General features: G+C 37.5%; 1 protein-coding gene across 1 annotated transcript in view; it reads right to left on the reverse strand.

Moving 5' to 3' along the window:
• greb1 (growth regulating estrogen receptor binding 1) overlaps positions 1-15,420 on the reverse strand; it is a 28,281-nt gene extending 12,861 nt beyond the window's left edge. The window contains exons 1-10 of the mRNA XM_082142595.1: positions 15,274-15,420; positions 8,652-8,811; positions 8,329-8,433; positions 6,864-7,055; positions 6,332-6,514; positions 5,449-5,571; positions 4,457-4,576; positions 3,363-3,485; positions 546-668; positions 48-233 (exon numbers count right to left, since the gene is read on the reverse strand). Coding sequence (XP_081998721.1) covers positions 48-233; positions 546-668; positions 3,363-3,485; positions 4,457-4,576; positions 5,449-5,571; positions 6,332-6,514; positions 6,864-7,055; positions 8,329-8,433; positions 8,652-8,808 — 1,312 coding nt within the window. The 5' untranslated portion in view covers positions 8,809-8,811; positions 15,274-15,420. The remainder of the gene's footprint in view (positions 1-47; positions 234-545; positions 669-3,362; positions 3,486-4,456; positions 4,577-5,448; positions 5,572-6,331; positions 6,515-6,863; positions 7,056-8,328; positions 8,434-8,651; positions 8,812-15,273) is intronic.
• Positions 15,421-17,298: the final 1,878 nt, after the last annotated feature.

Genomic DNA, 17,298 nt, shown 5'->3' on the forward strand with positions numbered 1-17,298 from the left:
ATGTGCATGTATACAGTACATGCACACTGAAATACTGTTGTTCTCACCAAGCTGCACTAGATAGTAGACAGTCAGCAGGATAAGCATCTCAGTGGAGATGGGCTGAATGGGAGCAGTGCCGTACTGCTCGTAGACGCGTGGGAGGTTTTGGGAACTGCGATAGCATTTCTGCAGCAGGCCACTCACAAGCACGTCCCCGAGGTTCCCACACAAATGTGGCAGTGTCCCGTGCCCTACAGACAAAAGCACAAACAAGGTGTAACTGAACAGCTGGCCCAAGATAAAGTGGTGGGAACCGCTATCGGACACTGCTCACATCACACGGTAGACAAAACAGGCACAAACCTCCGAAAACATTATTTTTTGTTTCTTCTGCAAGTATATAAACATTTCCAATATTAAAAATATTGGAAATATGTCATTTTTTTTATTTTGTAATGTAATTTTATTAATGTTGGTAACAGAAACTGCTGTTATTGTAAATAGGGTCAGCAAAAAAAAGTTTGTCACCAGAATGCAAGAACAAAAGCATTTAGAAAACTTACCTTTAAAAATGACAGGCCGTAGTCCACAAGTCTGGAGTAGGTGATCAGGCACTGTGACAGACTCCCCTGGGCCAAGGGGCAGAGAGGACCCCATAGATAAACACCCAGATGCCCCGCTGTCAGCTGAAAACAAACACATCCACATTTGATATAGTTTATAGATGTAATAGTGTATCAACACTCACTTGACTTGCAAAAAAGTCTTTCCGTCCTTCGGATGAGACGTTAAACCGAGGTCCTGACTCTCTGTGGTCATTAAAAATCCCAGGATGTCCTTCGAAAAAGAGTAGGGGTGTAACCCCGGCATCATGGCCAAATTTGCCCCTTGGCCTCTGTCCATCATGGCCTCCTAATCATCCCCATATACTGATTGGCTTCATCGCTCTGTCTCCTCTCCACCAGTAAGGTGGTGGGTGGTGGGCGTTCTGGCGCAGTATGGCTGCCGTCGCATCATCCAAGTGGATGCTGCACATTGGTGGTGGTTGAGGAGATTCCCCCCTTCTATGTAAAGCGCTTTGAGGTCTCAGAAAAAGCGATATAAATGTAACGAATTATTATTATTATTTAGTTTCTAGGGATGCTCCAATTCCGGAACAAACTGACAATCACTTTCTTTAGTTCGATACATGATCTGTCTCACACCGTGAGAGGTATTGCAAATATGAAGAGCTCAGCAGCGGCAGCAGCAGTGTCTCAGTCTCCACTGGGCTAGAGTAAAATAACATGGTTATGAGGTGTGTGAAATTCAAACTAATTTATAAACTCCTGAAAAAAATCGGCACACCAAGGCTCCAAAAAATAATAATAGTGTACTCACACTCAGTAACTAGTTTTTTTCTTTTTTTTTTCTTTTTTCTTTGTCGAACACCCAATTTGAGCATTGTATTTGCCAGTGATGTACGATGATATATTATATATATATATATATATATATATATATATATATATATATATATATATATATATATATATGAAGAGTTCAGATGCAAAGGCCTCTAAGTGCCATTTGAAATTTTCTTCTAGAATGATCATTTTTATCAAGCGCGTATATTTAAGTTCAATAATTTCACTTAAATGACAATTAATAGGTAATCTTCATTGCCATTTAAGTGAAATTACTGAACTTTAATATACAAGCTTGATAAAAATGATCATTCTAGAAGAAAATTTCAAATGGCACTTAGAGGCTTTTGCATCTGAACTCTTCATATATATATATATATATATATATATATATATATAAAATAATTTTTTGAATACTGCTTTGAAAAAAGTTTTTACTCCTAGTGCTCTCCTAAGAAAATCAGTTGAAGATTTATAAAGCCTATAATAGCTATAATTAAAAAGCCTTATTTGGCTGTGCTGCAGTCAGATCACGTCTTATTTTGGGCACAAAATGTTTTTTGTGTCTCTAGTCTTAAAACGCCTAGCCATAATGCTAATGCTTTATAATATTACATATTATTTATTTTATTGCTATATCAGCATCAATGGCTAATTTCATAGCAAACAATAGGCTTCTTACACAATTACACAAAGCGTCTGCTAAATGACTAAATGTAAATGTAAATTACAAGAAAAAACAACTATATTAAGTCAAGTCAAGTATATTTGTATAGCGCTTTTCACAATACAGATTGTATCAAAGCAGCTTCACAGTATTAAATTAAAATAATACAACAAGGTTTGTTTCTAGTGGAATTTATTGATTGATAAAATTTAATTAAATTAAATATCCCCAAAATATCTCCAACTGAGCAAGCCAAAGGCAACAGTGGCAAGGAACCGAAAAACTCCATCAAGTGACCTAATGGTGTCCTAAAACTCCATCAGGTGACCTAATGGTGTCCTAAAACTCCATCAGGTGACCTAATGGAGAAAAAAAACCTGGGGAGAACCCAGGCTCAGTCGGGGGCCAGTTCTCCTCTGGCATTTATGAACTAGAGGCCGGATTGTAGTTTGAACTGTAAGATTAAAAATCTTATATGAATGCCTGGCTGAAGAGATGCGACTTTAATCTATTTTTAAACTGGGACAGCGAGTCTGAGCAACGAACAATATCAGGAAGACTATTCCAGAGTTTTGGAGCCAAATGTGATAATGCTCTCTCTCCTTTGGTGGACCTAGAAATTCTAGGTATGACCAAAAGCCTTGAATTTAGTGATCTTAAAGAGCGCGATGGATTATAGGGCGATAGAAGATCTGTTAAATAGACTGGAGCTAAGCCGTTTAGGGCTTTATAAGTCAGTAGCAATACCTTGTAATTAATACGGAACTTTATAGGTAACCAATGCAGTGATGATAAAATCGGTGTTATATGATCATATTTTCTTGATCTAGTAAGAACTCTAGCGGCGGCATTTTGGACTAACTGTAGCTTGTTTATTGAGGATGCAGGACAACCAGCTAATAAAGCATTACAGTAATCTAGTCTCGAGGTGATGAATATATTATATATTAGATCTTTTAACTTGGTATTTCTTCATTTAAATTTTTTCCCTGGTGAATAATATGTTGCAAATGTAGAAGCGGAAATATTGTGTCTGAATGAAACCCAAATACTACTGCCCACTGATCTTTTAGGGCACTAATATATATATATATATATATATATATATATATATATATAAAAAAAAAAATTTCATCCCCACACCCACCATGACTCTGGGCTAAGCTGCCAAAATGGCTGGGCTAAACTGTCCCAAAATCCTATATACAGTATGCACTCTTATTCAGAAAGACAGATTTGTTCACAAAACAAGAAGCAGTAAATGAGGGCAGTGAATTCTATGTCAGTAGAGATATAAGTGTGTCTACCTGATTTGGTGCCATTAGTCGTGGTGTTGGGAGCAGGTCTGGGGGTGACTTCTGTAGGAGCAGAGGATTCTGGGGACCATCCCTTGTGTCTCTTCTTGGGAGGCCCAGAATTTACCATGGAGCCTTAAAAAGCAGCACAACTGGTCAGTGGTCAATATGACTAACAAAAAAGCCTGTCTGTCTGTATCTATCTATCTATGCATCTATCTATCTATCTATCTATGCATCTATCTATCTATGTATCTATCTATCTATCTATCTATCTATCTATCTATCTATCTATCTATCTATCTATGCATCTATCTATCTATCTATCTATGCATCTATCTATCTATGTATCTATCTATCTATCTATCTATCTATCTATCTATCTATCTATCTATCTATCTATCTATCTATCTATCTATCTATCTATCTATCTATCTATCATCACTGCTATATAATGTTTTAATTTCAAGGCTACTAAAACATTTTTTAAACTTTCAGACAAGTATTTGCCATGCTTACATCAAAGTTTACCTTGACAAACTTTCCTTTTTTCTTGTTATTCTAAAAGCAATGGAATGTAAATTCACTTTAAAAGTGGGTTTTGGTGTCATAGGAAGTGACTATTATGTTACACATTAACCAGACTGTAAACAAGAGCGGATATGCAAAGAGAAACCGAAAAAAAGGGTAGATGTGTTAAATCCTAATGAAAACCAAAGCATCAGGAAGGAAGTCTCACATTTTACAATGCAGACAGAGAGCAGGAGAGAGCAGGGAAGAGACTTTACAGCACCACTTTATGGAGGTGATAGTCAGAGAGTGCTGAAAGAAAAGAGAGGGATCTTTTACAGCCCCAAATGCTGAATAATGACAGACACCAACAACAAAAGAGGAGGAGGAAAAGGCCTAGACAATACAGCTGCCTCTTTTTAAAGCATTTAAACATTTCAAAAGGGGGGCTTTCTTTCATTAGAGGTGTGAAGTCTAAAGAGAGGATTCGTTTTGGGACCGCCCCTGTAAAATTGAGGTTTCCTTTTTCTCTGATCCAAGCTTGAAATATAAACACTGAGTGATTAGTGACTCCTGGATAGTGACGGCAGGATTACCTATTACTGTGGGCCTTCCAGGGCCACTGGCCACTATTCCAGGCTGTGCCGGTCCAGGAATATGACTGCCGTTGGTTATGGGAGGGGAGCCCTCAGATATATGGAGATGAGTGTTTAGATCTGTGTGATGGGGACAGGGTAAAATATATCAGTTTAAAGATAAAAGAGATTCTATTTTTGAAAAAGTAAATATGTTCAATGGAGATTATGAATCTAGCAATGAGACAGACAGTTCAATAATGTCTATACCTACTCCTGCAATATTTCATCCTTCTGTGCAATAAAATTGCTCAAATTGGCTATAATATTAATTTTTGAATAAAGCAAAAAGCAAAACACGCGAAAAGAACTATAAAAGGGAATGGAAATGGCAAATGAGCTAATAAGTGGTCCTCTGCAGCCATCTACTGGTTATAATGGTAATTACATGTCATTTTCATGTGTGTTTGTTTCCACCAGTTTTCCACTTAAGCATGGCACGGCACATTTTCCATGTTATCTCCATGAATGAAAATTATAAATGTAGATCTTCATTAAAGATCTTCTTTAAAGTTAATTTTATATATATATATATATATATATATATATATATATATATATATATATATATATATTGTTTATATATTATATATACACAATATATATTGTTTGTATATTAGGGTAGGCATGAACAATTCTACACTACCTATCAAGTCAATCCCTGAATATTTAATTAATTTCTAATCATTTTAAATAACCAGCTAGTATTCATTAAGAATATTTTTCAATCCATGTATTGTTTTAGACACTATTAATTTTTAACTCTACATTTGTGCAGTGAAATTAACTACACACACACACATATATATATATATATATATATATTTTATTTTTATTTATTTATTTTTTTAAATCATACCATCATTGGGGGCTGAACCCCCCTAATTTGAAATCCTACAATCGCCCCTGCGTCTATGCAAACTTGTTCTATCTGAACACCCTGTGTTTCCTACCTGTGTGGTTAATTGTGTTCAAGGCTGTGTGTGCTGAATTGGGAAGCAGGTCAGAGGGTCCATGTCCTGATTGTTCCTCTGGTCCAGCAGTTACATTACCAACTGCATGTCTCATTCGGCTGTCTGCACATAACATGAGAAAACAAATTCTAGGAAAACCCTAGAAAACACATGCAACTTTTGTGCCACTCACATTTTGTTTAGAAAATGTAAACATATAGTTTGCTATAACATTCCATTTATTATGAGCGTGTGTTGCAGTTATGTCATCCGCCACTTTAAAAGCCCAAGCTTTTTAAAGTCGGAGGAATTCTGATTTGCTGCCATTGGCTTTTTTTGTTCATCAGCTGGAAAATTCCAACAACTTTGTTCCTCTGTGTAGCTGTGGTGTGAACTTTCCACTTATATATATATAGAATGACATTATAAATATATATTATATATATTATGTCATTATATAGATCAGTGGGACTTTCCTATTTTCATAGAATTAGAATATAGCTATAGTTATCGTTATAGTTATTGTCCTGTGTGTGAACAGGCCATTACACTCATTTAGGCATTCTTTTTAAAAATAAATCTCTGAATATGCGTATACACTGCCAAAGCTCTTTTGCCCAATGTTGACGTGTCACCATGGTAGCAGTGAGCTCAACTAGAAGTGCTGGTCATCTGGACTGTCAGACTGAGAAGGCAAGCACCGGTGAATGGGTCAGGGTGACCCAGGAAGCTGAACAGGGTCAAGTTAACCCTCCTGCAAATCACCGGTTGTCAATAATTCATGCGAATGCTAAACGCTGCTAAAATAAGATGCCATTCAACATGATTACCATAAAGTGTAGAATGATACCTTCATCGTCTAATCAGTGTGGTTCAATCTTACCTATTCTTTTCCAGCAGATTGGTGGTCCCTTGACCAGAATTCCCTGTGCATTTCTGAGCAGGTGGTACTTTAAGTGCTTCTGCTTCTTAGGCTGCGTGGTGAGCTTCAGGTTGATGTGGTTGGCAAACTCAGTGAAGTAGCGGAAGCCCTTTTCTCCACAGCCCATGCAGTTCCCTGAGAAACCTATAACAGACAAGACATCCAGTGAATATCAGCTTTTTTGTGGATGTCTTCGAGTGCACAGATGCGGTCTATATTCCTTGAGGACCAAAATCAGTTCTCTAAAATAGAGACATAGTATAGACAGTACCCAGCTGAGTGCCCAGTTTCCATAGCCACAAACCATCACTGGGGGCGAGGGTGCTGAGCTGAGTTGAGTGCCATGGAAAACCAAATTAAAGACCTAAAAATGTCTCTATGTCAAATGAAAATGTGGGTCCGCCGACTCCTAGGTTGGGGTACCCTGACCTAAGTCAGGGCTTTCCAATGCAGGGTATTCAGATTCTGGTTCATCAGGGTCAGTGTGTCTTACCTAAAAGTGCATTACGTCCACATTCATCAGGGAGAAAGCGCAGGTCCACCGCACACACCAGAATGTGATCAGGCACACTTGGAGATTTCGCGCCGACGAGCAGAAATCCAGGAGGGACTTCCAAAGACTCAGTGGCCATGGATGATAGCCGAAGGTCTTTGCCCGCCTGACAGAACCCTGAAATGCAGAAGTCTGATCACCATTGTATCAGGACACAGTGACTCTATGAATGTGCGGAATCACTGATCATCCATCAATAGTCTGAATGGCTATAAATGTACTGACTTATGGCTTAAATAGTAAAGATCTGGGGCCTCATTTATAACCGTTGCGTACGCACAAAACAAGCCCTGAAAGAGGCGTACGCCACTTCCGACGCATAAGTTGTGATTTATAAAAACAAACTTGACGGGAAAATTTGCGCACCTGCACGCAAACTCTGACCCATGCGTACGAACGTTTTGGAGATGGAGCAGTTTGGCGACACCGATGGTGAGCTGGAGTTAAATGTCTTTTTGGTCACTTTTAGACAGAAAATCTAAAGAAAATTAAACATACAGAAAGATAATAGAAATATAATTTCACTCACCAAGCCTGTCACTTGAAGCAAATATCCATCCCTTCTTAAATGTCCGCGCCAGCGAGCGCGTTGGGCCGCTTAGTGAATTTGACGCAAATAACAGTTTAAATAAAATAATGATTTAAACTATGTTTTACTTCTGATATAAACATTTAGATTAAAAATGCCATTCAAATTAATGGAGTTAAACACTTAAACATGAAATCATTACTGAGAAGTTACAAAAAAATTTTATATTCAATCAATAGAAATATTTGTTGTGGATGCCATGTTTTTAAACACTTTTCCTGTGGCGTGCTGTGTTTTAATGTTTTAACTACAGAGATAATTGCTTATCATGATAAATAATACCAGATTGTCTGAGAAAATAGTTTAGTGCAAATAATGCCCAAGGCCTATCTGTTTCCATTAAAAATATAAATCAATTAAAAATACTATTCGGCCAGTGGAAAAGATTGAGAAAAACTTTCTCTGAAATGTATTTTACACTTTTTGATTTATGTATTCAAAAACAAGGCAAGGATAGGCAACTACTTGATTTTTATTAATATAATTTGTCTTGTATCGTTAAACGTTATCACGTGGATGAATAATCATATGCAAATGATATGCAGATGAGGATCTACATAGTAAAACTAGGTGTTGTAAGCTCCATATATGGTTATTTCGGGGTGGAGACGCATGTGCGCACAATATTCCGCTGACTGGGATTTATAAAGTGAATTCTGCGCAGGTTCTGGCGTACGAACGGTTTTATAAGTCTGAATATTTTTTTGCGTACGCCATTTTTGGCTTTCGGGCGCACGTACACTTTTAGTAAGGTTCCTACGCAGAGTTTTATAAATGAGACCCCTGCTCTGTTACACATGGCCTATATGATCTAACCATCTGTAGTACAGGATCCCTCTGGTGGAGGCTTCATCTGAAATGGGATTGGAGGGCTGTTTGAATCTGAGCCATCCTCTTCCTCATCTTCCTCATCTATTCGACCTGTTGGGAAAAATATATATATCTTTTTTAGATACAATAAAATAACCAACTAACTAACTGATATTAAATAAACATGGGTTAAAATAAACACGGAAGAGCTTTTATCACTTGATGCTTTATCACCGCATGTCTGGTTAGGAGAAGTATAAGACACTCAAAACATCAAAGAGATGCATTCTAAAGAGTGTGATACCACAGAAGACTGAGGAAATGCTCACCTTCATGAGAAGAAGGCCTTTGCTCTGCTTCCAGGTACAGCTGGGAGAACACAGGTCTGGGCACCACTGTGTTGGAGCGCAGTGACGCTTCTATGGAGTTGTGCAGCACTTCCTCAAACCGTGTGCTCTGAAGGTGTCCTGTATACGAATTCCCCATGACCTTTAATAGAATGGAGAGAATTTGTTATACAAAAATTTAAATGGCTACTTGAGAAAAATTACAAACAAAAAATGTATGCCATCATTTTCTATAAAAGTGTTAATAAAGTTTATAGTCGTCATAGTGACCGTATTGCAGTAAAACGCATTCCTTGATTAAAAAAAATAAAGAAATAAATAATATATAATAAAATAATTTTTATACAAATTTAAAAATGAATGTTTTTTTCTTCTGATTTTCAGATATATATGAAAATCAGAAGAAAAAACACATTCATTTTTAAATTTGTATAAAAATGGGTTTTTTCTTCTTCTGATTTTCAGATTTTTTTTCTGGAATTTATTATAAAAAGGGGGAAAAAAATCCCTGTATTGTACTATACCCAGTAAAACAACACACCTGCAAATAACAAAGCTACAGTTTAATTTGAGAACTCTCCAAGAAAGCAAACAACTGTAACACAGAGGTTATTTGAGGTTACATGTGATTTTAACTGCACACAAAATCATTTTAGCTGATTTAATGTCAGTGACTCATCAGGCAATCAGCCTCTCTCCGTGATCAGGAAATATGATTAGCACAGAACAAGACTGAGCTCAAATCATTTACAACAGGCTGTGAAGAGAGCCCGTTTCCCCATGGATAGTGGATTTTTGTAGGGTGTCCAATTTGCAACCTCATAAAGTCACCATGAGCCAATGTCAGGGTGTCCTGACCCAGACTGACAGAGAGAGAGAACGAGAGAGAGAGGGAGATTGATCTACCTCTAACAGTAAACACAAAGTTGGAAACTGTGAAAGGCTGCGCTCACAGGATGAATAATGTATTTTATAGATTTACTCTTTTTATTAGAACATTGAGTGAGGAACAGACTGAAAGTTTTGGAAAGTCTTTGCAAATGCCTTAGCTTTTATTTAACACTGACAAATTGTTATTTTCAGTCAGATTTTTTTGATGAATTAAGTTCACAAAACTGGTTTGAAAGACTAGTTTACAAATCAGAATGATCTGGGCTGTATTTCAAAAGCCTAAGTAGATCGTATAGACAATTGGTGCCAATGATTTCTACAATCTTCTTAAGGTGTGGTAACATTAGTGAAATTTTGGCCATTGTCCACTGTCAATAGTGTAGCGATGCATGAAGAATCACTCATAAAGTAGTCACTTTCAAACCAAGCAGTTTTCTGTTGGTTCACCAACTTAAACACAAGTGAAACCTGTGTGGGGAACGTTTTAGCCCTAATGTGAAACTCATTGCGTTGATTTCTTATTGACTGCAATTTCGTCCACGAAATTTCACAGAGCAATGGTAAATGTGACCACACCACACATTATTTGACTGACAATGATTTTGGGAAACGCGGCCCTGGTTCGCACGTTCAACTCACTCATTTGAATCAGTCAAAATAGTTAACAGCTCACTGGAAGAGATTATCAGTAAGTAATGACTTAAATTTCAGTCTGTTAAACACACAATGTTATTGTATGACTTCAAAAGACATGAAGACTATTAGTTGTATGGACCACTTTTTATTGTGTTTGAAACCTTTTTTGAAACTTGGAAGCGTCTGTCCTGATTCATTGCAATTACGTGGAAAAGGACGACCAGAAATGTCTTCAAAATATCAGTTTTTGTATTCTTATGGGCTTGGAAGATGACTAAATGAAGACTTTTTGATATTTTGTAGAACTATTCCTTTAGCGTCTGCTTTTATTTATATGTAGGTATAGGACACCAACAGATCTAATTTGCCCAACCATGTGAATGGCAACACAAGCCACTAATGAAAAAAGCTCTGGGGCAGAAAAAAAGCCCCTTGGACATAATCCCCTCGCCTTTAAATGCTCTCTGCCATATGTTCCTAGACTCAGCACACATCCCACACACTGGGAATTCACAACACAGTAACACCCTAAAACAATGAAGAAGACCAGACACGTCATATAAACATCAACCAGTACCACCATAAAACTTTTATATAACCAGAAAGTGAAATTCACATGCTCCCATAATATTGCTTGCCAGAATCTTTCAGGTCAAATGGCAAAAACTTTGTGGACTTTTTCTTTCTTTCTTTTTTAGCTAGTCAGGAGCTGTGCTATTTCCCCTCAACAACATATTAGCATTTGTTCTGAGGGGGAGAAATGGCAGTTAAATAAACAAATGCTAACGCAGACAGGCTCTGCAGATAGTCGAGGAGATAAAAGAGCAAGACGTGATAGCAGCGAGAACGTTCAACAGCCCCATCCTCCCGGACAGAGCTTCCTTACAGGGAGGTGACGAGGTCTTTCATCTTTCCCGGACTCCCCCCCCTCCCATCACCCAACTATTGTGTCTCTGTTTATGGCCTTCTCTCTTACAGACAGTCCTCTCTCTCAGCCTGTCTGTCTTACCTACACGTCTTTCTGACACTCTTTACACAGCACTTCAAGTGCTGAAGAATTAGCTAGAAAATATCACAGCTGAGTCACACTTGTCCCCTTAATTTTATATTTAAAACTGATTCACACTAGCCCAACAAACACCATCAGGTTTAACACACAGAGTCACCGACTCACCGACCCAAGAAAACCAACCATTGGACATCAATATATATATACTTCCATGTGTATACAAGTGGTGACGTTAAAAGTAACTGATCAAAAGTAACAGTAAAGAGTCAAGACATTTATAATGTTACAAAACATCTATATTTCAAATAAATGCTGTTCTTTTGCATGTCCTGTTTATCAAAGAATCCTGAAAAAACAATCACAGTTTTCACAAAAATGTTAAGCAGCACAACTGTATTTAACATTGATAAGAAGAAATGTTTCTTGAGCAACGTATCAGCATATTAGAATGATTTCTAAAGGATCATGTGACACTGAAGACTGGAGTAATGGCTGCTAAAAATTCAGCTTTGCTATCACAGAAATAATTTAAATTACTAAAATATTCATTTTAAAATATATTAAATTAGTAAATGGTTATTTAAAATTGTAATGCAGCCTTGTTGAGCATAAGAGACTTCTTTCAAAAACACTTAAAAAAAAATCTCACTGACTAGCCTATTAACTTTTGAATGCTATAGTGTATAGTTTTTCCATTAGGGGTTGTTTTAGAATTTCAGCCAAACATTTCACTTTTCAAACAGTTGCAAAGTCTAACTATTCCAGAAAACTCAAAATTGAAAATTGCAGTTCAGGTGAGGAGATACACATAGTTCTTACAAAGGCACAAGTATCCCTAAAAATTGGCATCTGAAGAGCTGAAACAGAAAGAAAGTGCTACTTTCACTACTTATTTCTTCTCTAAAGAGGATGGAAGAAGGGGTTGGAAGGCTTTTAAGACTTTAGCCTTGGGAGTTGTATGTGTAAGTGGGGGCAGGGGTCATTCCATGCTTCTCACATACAATGAAACCGAGCAGACGACTAGTAGAAGAGTCTGAAACAGAGAGAGGAAACTCATTGAACGTTATTATTGATCAGGGAGTGGGTGACGGAGCAGGTTTCTGCTTCGCCTCTGCCCACTGTCTCACTCTACCAGCACACACACACACTAACTCCTGCGTAAAGCTCGCCGCATAGCAACAGGTCAAAGGTCAGGGCTGGCAAACAATGTTTGGCCAGTGCTTTGATGTGCTCAGGCATGGTCCAGCCAGAGGCTCAATGGACACAAAGAGGCTGAGAAGGGCAGTCAGATAGCACCGCTTCATTCTTCTCATCACCTTTAGCCTTTGACCCCTGGACCCCTGCGAGAGATCACATTTCAAGGATGGCCAGTTGCATTCAGACAGGTCTTTTTGTCCAGTCTGAAGGCGTTTTGGGATACTGCGGGAATAATCTGTTCATTTTCATCAGAAAGAAGCATATATTACTGGATTAAAATGAAGATATCTTGTAAGTATCAAAGCATCATGCTTATTATCATATAGTGATGGACTGAGTGTCACATTCTCAGGATCTGTACACACTACCCGTCCTAAATAAGTATCATTACACTTCCACCAATGGCATCGGTCCTACTAACTAAACAGTCTGCTGTGATACGTGCAGAAAATACCCTTCTGGCCGTGAACGTTGTGAACATTGCTTAACACAGTCCAAACACCAGCTGTTCCCACCAAAAATAAGCTGTCCTTTCCTATAATTGTGTCTTAATAACAGATATATATCATCTTTTGACAGCTGAAGTAAGAGTTCAGTCCTGAGTTTCAAGATATCCTTTGTTCAAATCACCTGAGGCTCTTGTTACCAATTTCTATAGTTACTACTTCAGTCTGACAGAAAGTTTGCACTTTTGCAGGCTGAAAAGGCTTTTGTTTTCTTGTGACAGAGCTTGTGAGGAAGAAAGGCTGTCTCCGTCCAAAGGGCTGAGTTAGTTTTCCTCCCAGTGGTTGTGGAGTGGCTTTTGCAACACACTCTCATGGCAATTTGTAACTATTTTTACGTTTTGGCGAAATGGTGGCTAATTCGTATGAATTTGTGCAATCTAATTTGTCCGGTTTCGTACGATCTGCTAATGCACCACAGACGGTTAGGTTTTAGGGTGGGGTTAGAGGTGGACCTTTATGCTTACTTAAAAAAAAAAAAAAAATCATATTTCATAAATCATTAAAATCATACAAATCCCATTGCACAAATGAATACAGAATCACCACCTCATGAGATTGGCTGGCTTTTGTGTAAAACTAAAAATAGGATCAACATCATACTGAAACAACCAATCAAGTATAAGAAAGCTTCATATATCAGAATTATCAGTGAAAATAATAATGAAAATATACATAAATGAAACAATGAATAATTCAATGAAGCAAAACTCCTAAGACACAGGCTATCTAATGTAGACATGCTACAGCTACTCAAATCAATCAGGGAAAATGGCAATTCGACTACATTATTATTAAAAGATCAGTCAAATTCAATATGTCAGCTTGACCAGACACAACTGAGGGAGTGACGAATGACATATTAATTCTTCATAATGCAAGCACACTTGTTTTGCAGCCTCAGTTCTCAAACCTTACTGCAAGCGTGGATTTTCCTTCATAAATGTTTTTTTTTTGCCACTCTGATATTAGTACGAGTGAATTTATTTGCAAATGCATCCACAAAACATAAGGGAAAATGCATTGTAGCGCTGTAAAAAAATTGTTCTAGTGTCAAAATGTTTTATCAAAATATTTATCTGTTGAATATTGTATTGTGAAGCAAATGGTGGTGCTTTTACAGCCATATTGTTTTTTTAGGAAACTCCCTGGCTGCATTCGAAATAGCATACTTCCCTACTATATAGTAGGCGAAAAACAGTTTGTAACAAAATACGTATGTTCGAATTCACAGTACTCATTAAGAGTAGGTAAAAAGTACCCGGATGACCTACTTCTACCGGCGAGATTCTGATTGTGTGCATCCATGGACACTTTACTTTATCCCATGAGGCCACGGGAGTGGACTTATGAATGGCAGTGAAGCGACGTAACTGAGGCTGGTAGGTCACATGATAATGACAACATGGCAAATGTAGTACATCCAGATACATCATACATTCATACTACATGGGATGTACTTTTTTAGCGATTGTGTAGTTACTCATTGAAAAAAAAAAAACTACTCATATGCGTATTCAGACGCAGCCACTGTGAAAGCAAGAGGCAACGTCCTTGAGTGAAAAGAAGAGATAAACTGTCTGTTTGTGTTGTCTACATGGAGGGAAATCCAGTAAATCAGAGTATACATTAAACATTCTACTCTTTCACAATATGAACAGAGAATACTATTCATATAGGATAAGGATAGCAATAAATTCCTGATTCTATCAGTAGTTATTTGTAATTTTATTAGACACTGTTTAGAGTTAAATAATGCAAAACTAAATGTTTAATGTAAAATAATCATTACAAAGTTCCACATGAGCTAGAACGAGTTTTGCAGTCAGAAATAAAATCAATAACATTATGGTCAGTGTGACACTCTACAGGGATTTAAACTTCTGTGCAACAGGTTAGTTAGCATTGTCAACATGTCCTGACATTTAATAAAATCTACTGCAAATCAATGACAGTATTTTGCCATTAACTCTTCAAAATTATTGATTATTGGCCTAATTACATTACAGATGGTCAAATAATAGTAACAGTGTGTTTTATCTGCTGTGTGCATTTCGTAATTAATCAATGAGAATAATAATAATTTTATTTAAACAAATATGTTGACTTTAAATTATTTCATTTATCGATGAAAAAGTTATAAGTTATAAGTAATATTAGTTGTAAGTTAAAAGATTATAACAAAAAATACTTGTAGTCAAAAGTCTTTGTAGTCTTTATAAAAATATAAAGTCTTACTATGACATGATTTTCATTAGAAATGTGATGGGATCAGAGTATGGATGGCAACAACAGCATTCTTTCCTATATTTACTATAGATCAGGTAATGCAATAAGCGCAACACACTAAAAGCAAACACAAACTTACCGTTAATTGACTGGGAAAGCACTCAGATATTCCAGGGGAAATTGAATGGGATCGGACTGTTCATGTACATATCTCCGAGATACGCGATTCATCCGCCTCCGCTGAGCACGAGCGGTCGGGTCGGGTCAGCCCTGCTGTGAAAATGCCCCTGGCCGGTGGCCGCATGTGATGAATTTTTTTTTTTTTTTTTTTTTTTAGCGAACAGGACACCCCTCCCTCCTTGTGTGATGGTATCGTCCCTTCATCGTCTTCTGAGATGATTTCGCCCCTTCATTCCCTGTAGAAATGGTATCGCCCAACGTCACCGCTTGAGCGGGATTTTGGGAAAGGCTTAAGAAACTGTCAAGTGTAATTTAAACGACAGGTAAGTTGCTGCTTTTTTTTTTATCATATAAGTAAAAAAAAAAAAGAAGAAAAAAAAAGTGCAGTTCACAAATGCGTCGTCTCAATGTGGTTACTGTGGTAAAACCATATGTAATTTTCCTAAGGGCTGGTGAGGACTAAGTAAATGCAAAATCAATGACAATCAAACTGTTGTGCTGTGCTTTTTGGCGTTTTTATTTTTTTACATATATAGTTAGTGGTCCCAGAGTTTTACACAAACTATAAACGGACAAAGTGCATGAATATGTAATTTATTAATCCATCAAGAAGATTGATGTGACAATGAATTTTATACAACATGCACGTATACAAATGTGAGTGTATCTATCCATCCATCAACTCTTTATGGCCATCTGCTGGACAAATTGAGTTACAACACCAATTGTGTTTAAGAGGTTTTAAGAGGAACATTTTTGTCCTTTCTTTTCCTTGTCTAACTATCTTCCCAATTTAAACATGGGTCCAATTGTATAACCCAGACTGTAGTATTACCACTTTACTATACATGCATAAATCATTATATTGCTGGTTTAACTTCAGTCAAATCTTCTGGAGAAGTTTTCTTGTGGCGTTATCACATCCAATCAATATGATCACATCTGAAATACACCTCAGCATGTGAAACGACAAAAACACTATAAGAAATTAACTGTACTAAAATGTTATTTTAAATGCATTGCTGTATAGATGATTTGATTCTGACCAATTAAGCAGGAAGTTCCCGTGTGGCACATCACATCCCTGTGGAACTACTGAGCAATGAGTTTCATGCATCCTCGTGGGCTGCATTTATTTTATTTGAAACATACAAACCTGGGTCTAAACAATGTGTTGTTTTTGAAATCTCTGAAGTGCTGATCTGACTTAACCATTCACAGAATATGGAGACCTGTATGAAGTTAATGACTTCTCTCATACGTTCCCTCTGTTCCACTCGTCCGGTGACAGAATTATTAAATTGACATGAGCATATCACATAACTGTCACCCATCATGTGCCGCCTCCACCAAATGTTCATTTCTCATTTTTTCCCCACAAGTCCCGGTCTTCAGCAATCTGTCATCCTGACGGCTTCTTATTCCCCCACTAAGTGCCCACAGGCGAATGTGACGCTCATTGGTGACAAGAGCATTTTAGGTTGTCATGCACTAATGCAGAAGTTCCCGAGGACCCAACCGGTGTATTCATCTTCATCTGCTTGACTTTGCTCTTTCCGCTGTTGTCATAGCTTTGGGAAATTAATAAAGATAGCCCCTTCCTCTCTGTGAAGAGCACTGTCAACAATTTACCCAAATGCACCTCATTAGCTGGTCACTCTGCCACTCAACTGCAGATTTAGGCTTTTAATCCGGGTGAGTTATTGTTACTTTGTCATTAACAGGCACCGGAACCTGATGAGAAAACAAGAGCTGGAGCCTGGCCAAAAAAGGAAAGCTTGCTGGTGATTCATTTGACCAGACCACACCAGGTTCCCCCACTCCAATGGGAGATAATAAGGCCATTTATATTGGTGTCAGTGGACAGGAAGCACGACCATATCTGGACTCTGAAGGGCAGACAATCAAGTCTTCTGAAGGAAATGTTGGAAGGTGAAAGCTAATTTATATAAAAAAAAAACCTTTATGTTCTGCATATATATGT

Source organism: Leuciscus leuciscus (genome assembly GCF_965113295.1).
Source record: "Leuciscus leuciscus genome assembly, chromosome: 17".
Lineage (NCBI taxonomy): Eukaryota > Metazoa > Chordata > Actinopteri > Cypriniformes > Leuciscidae > Leuciscus > Leuciscus leuciscus.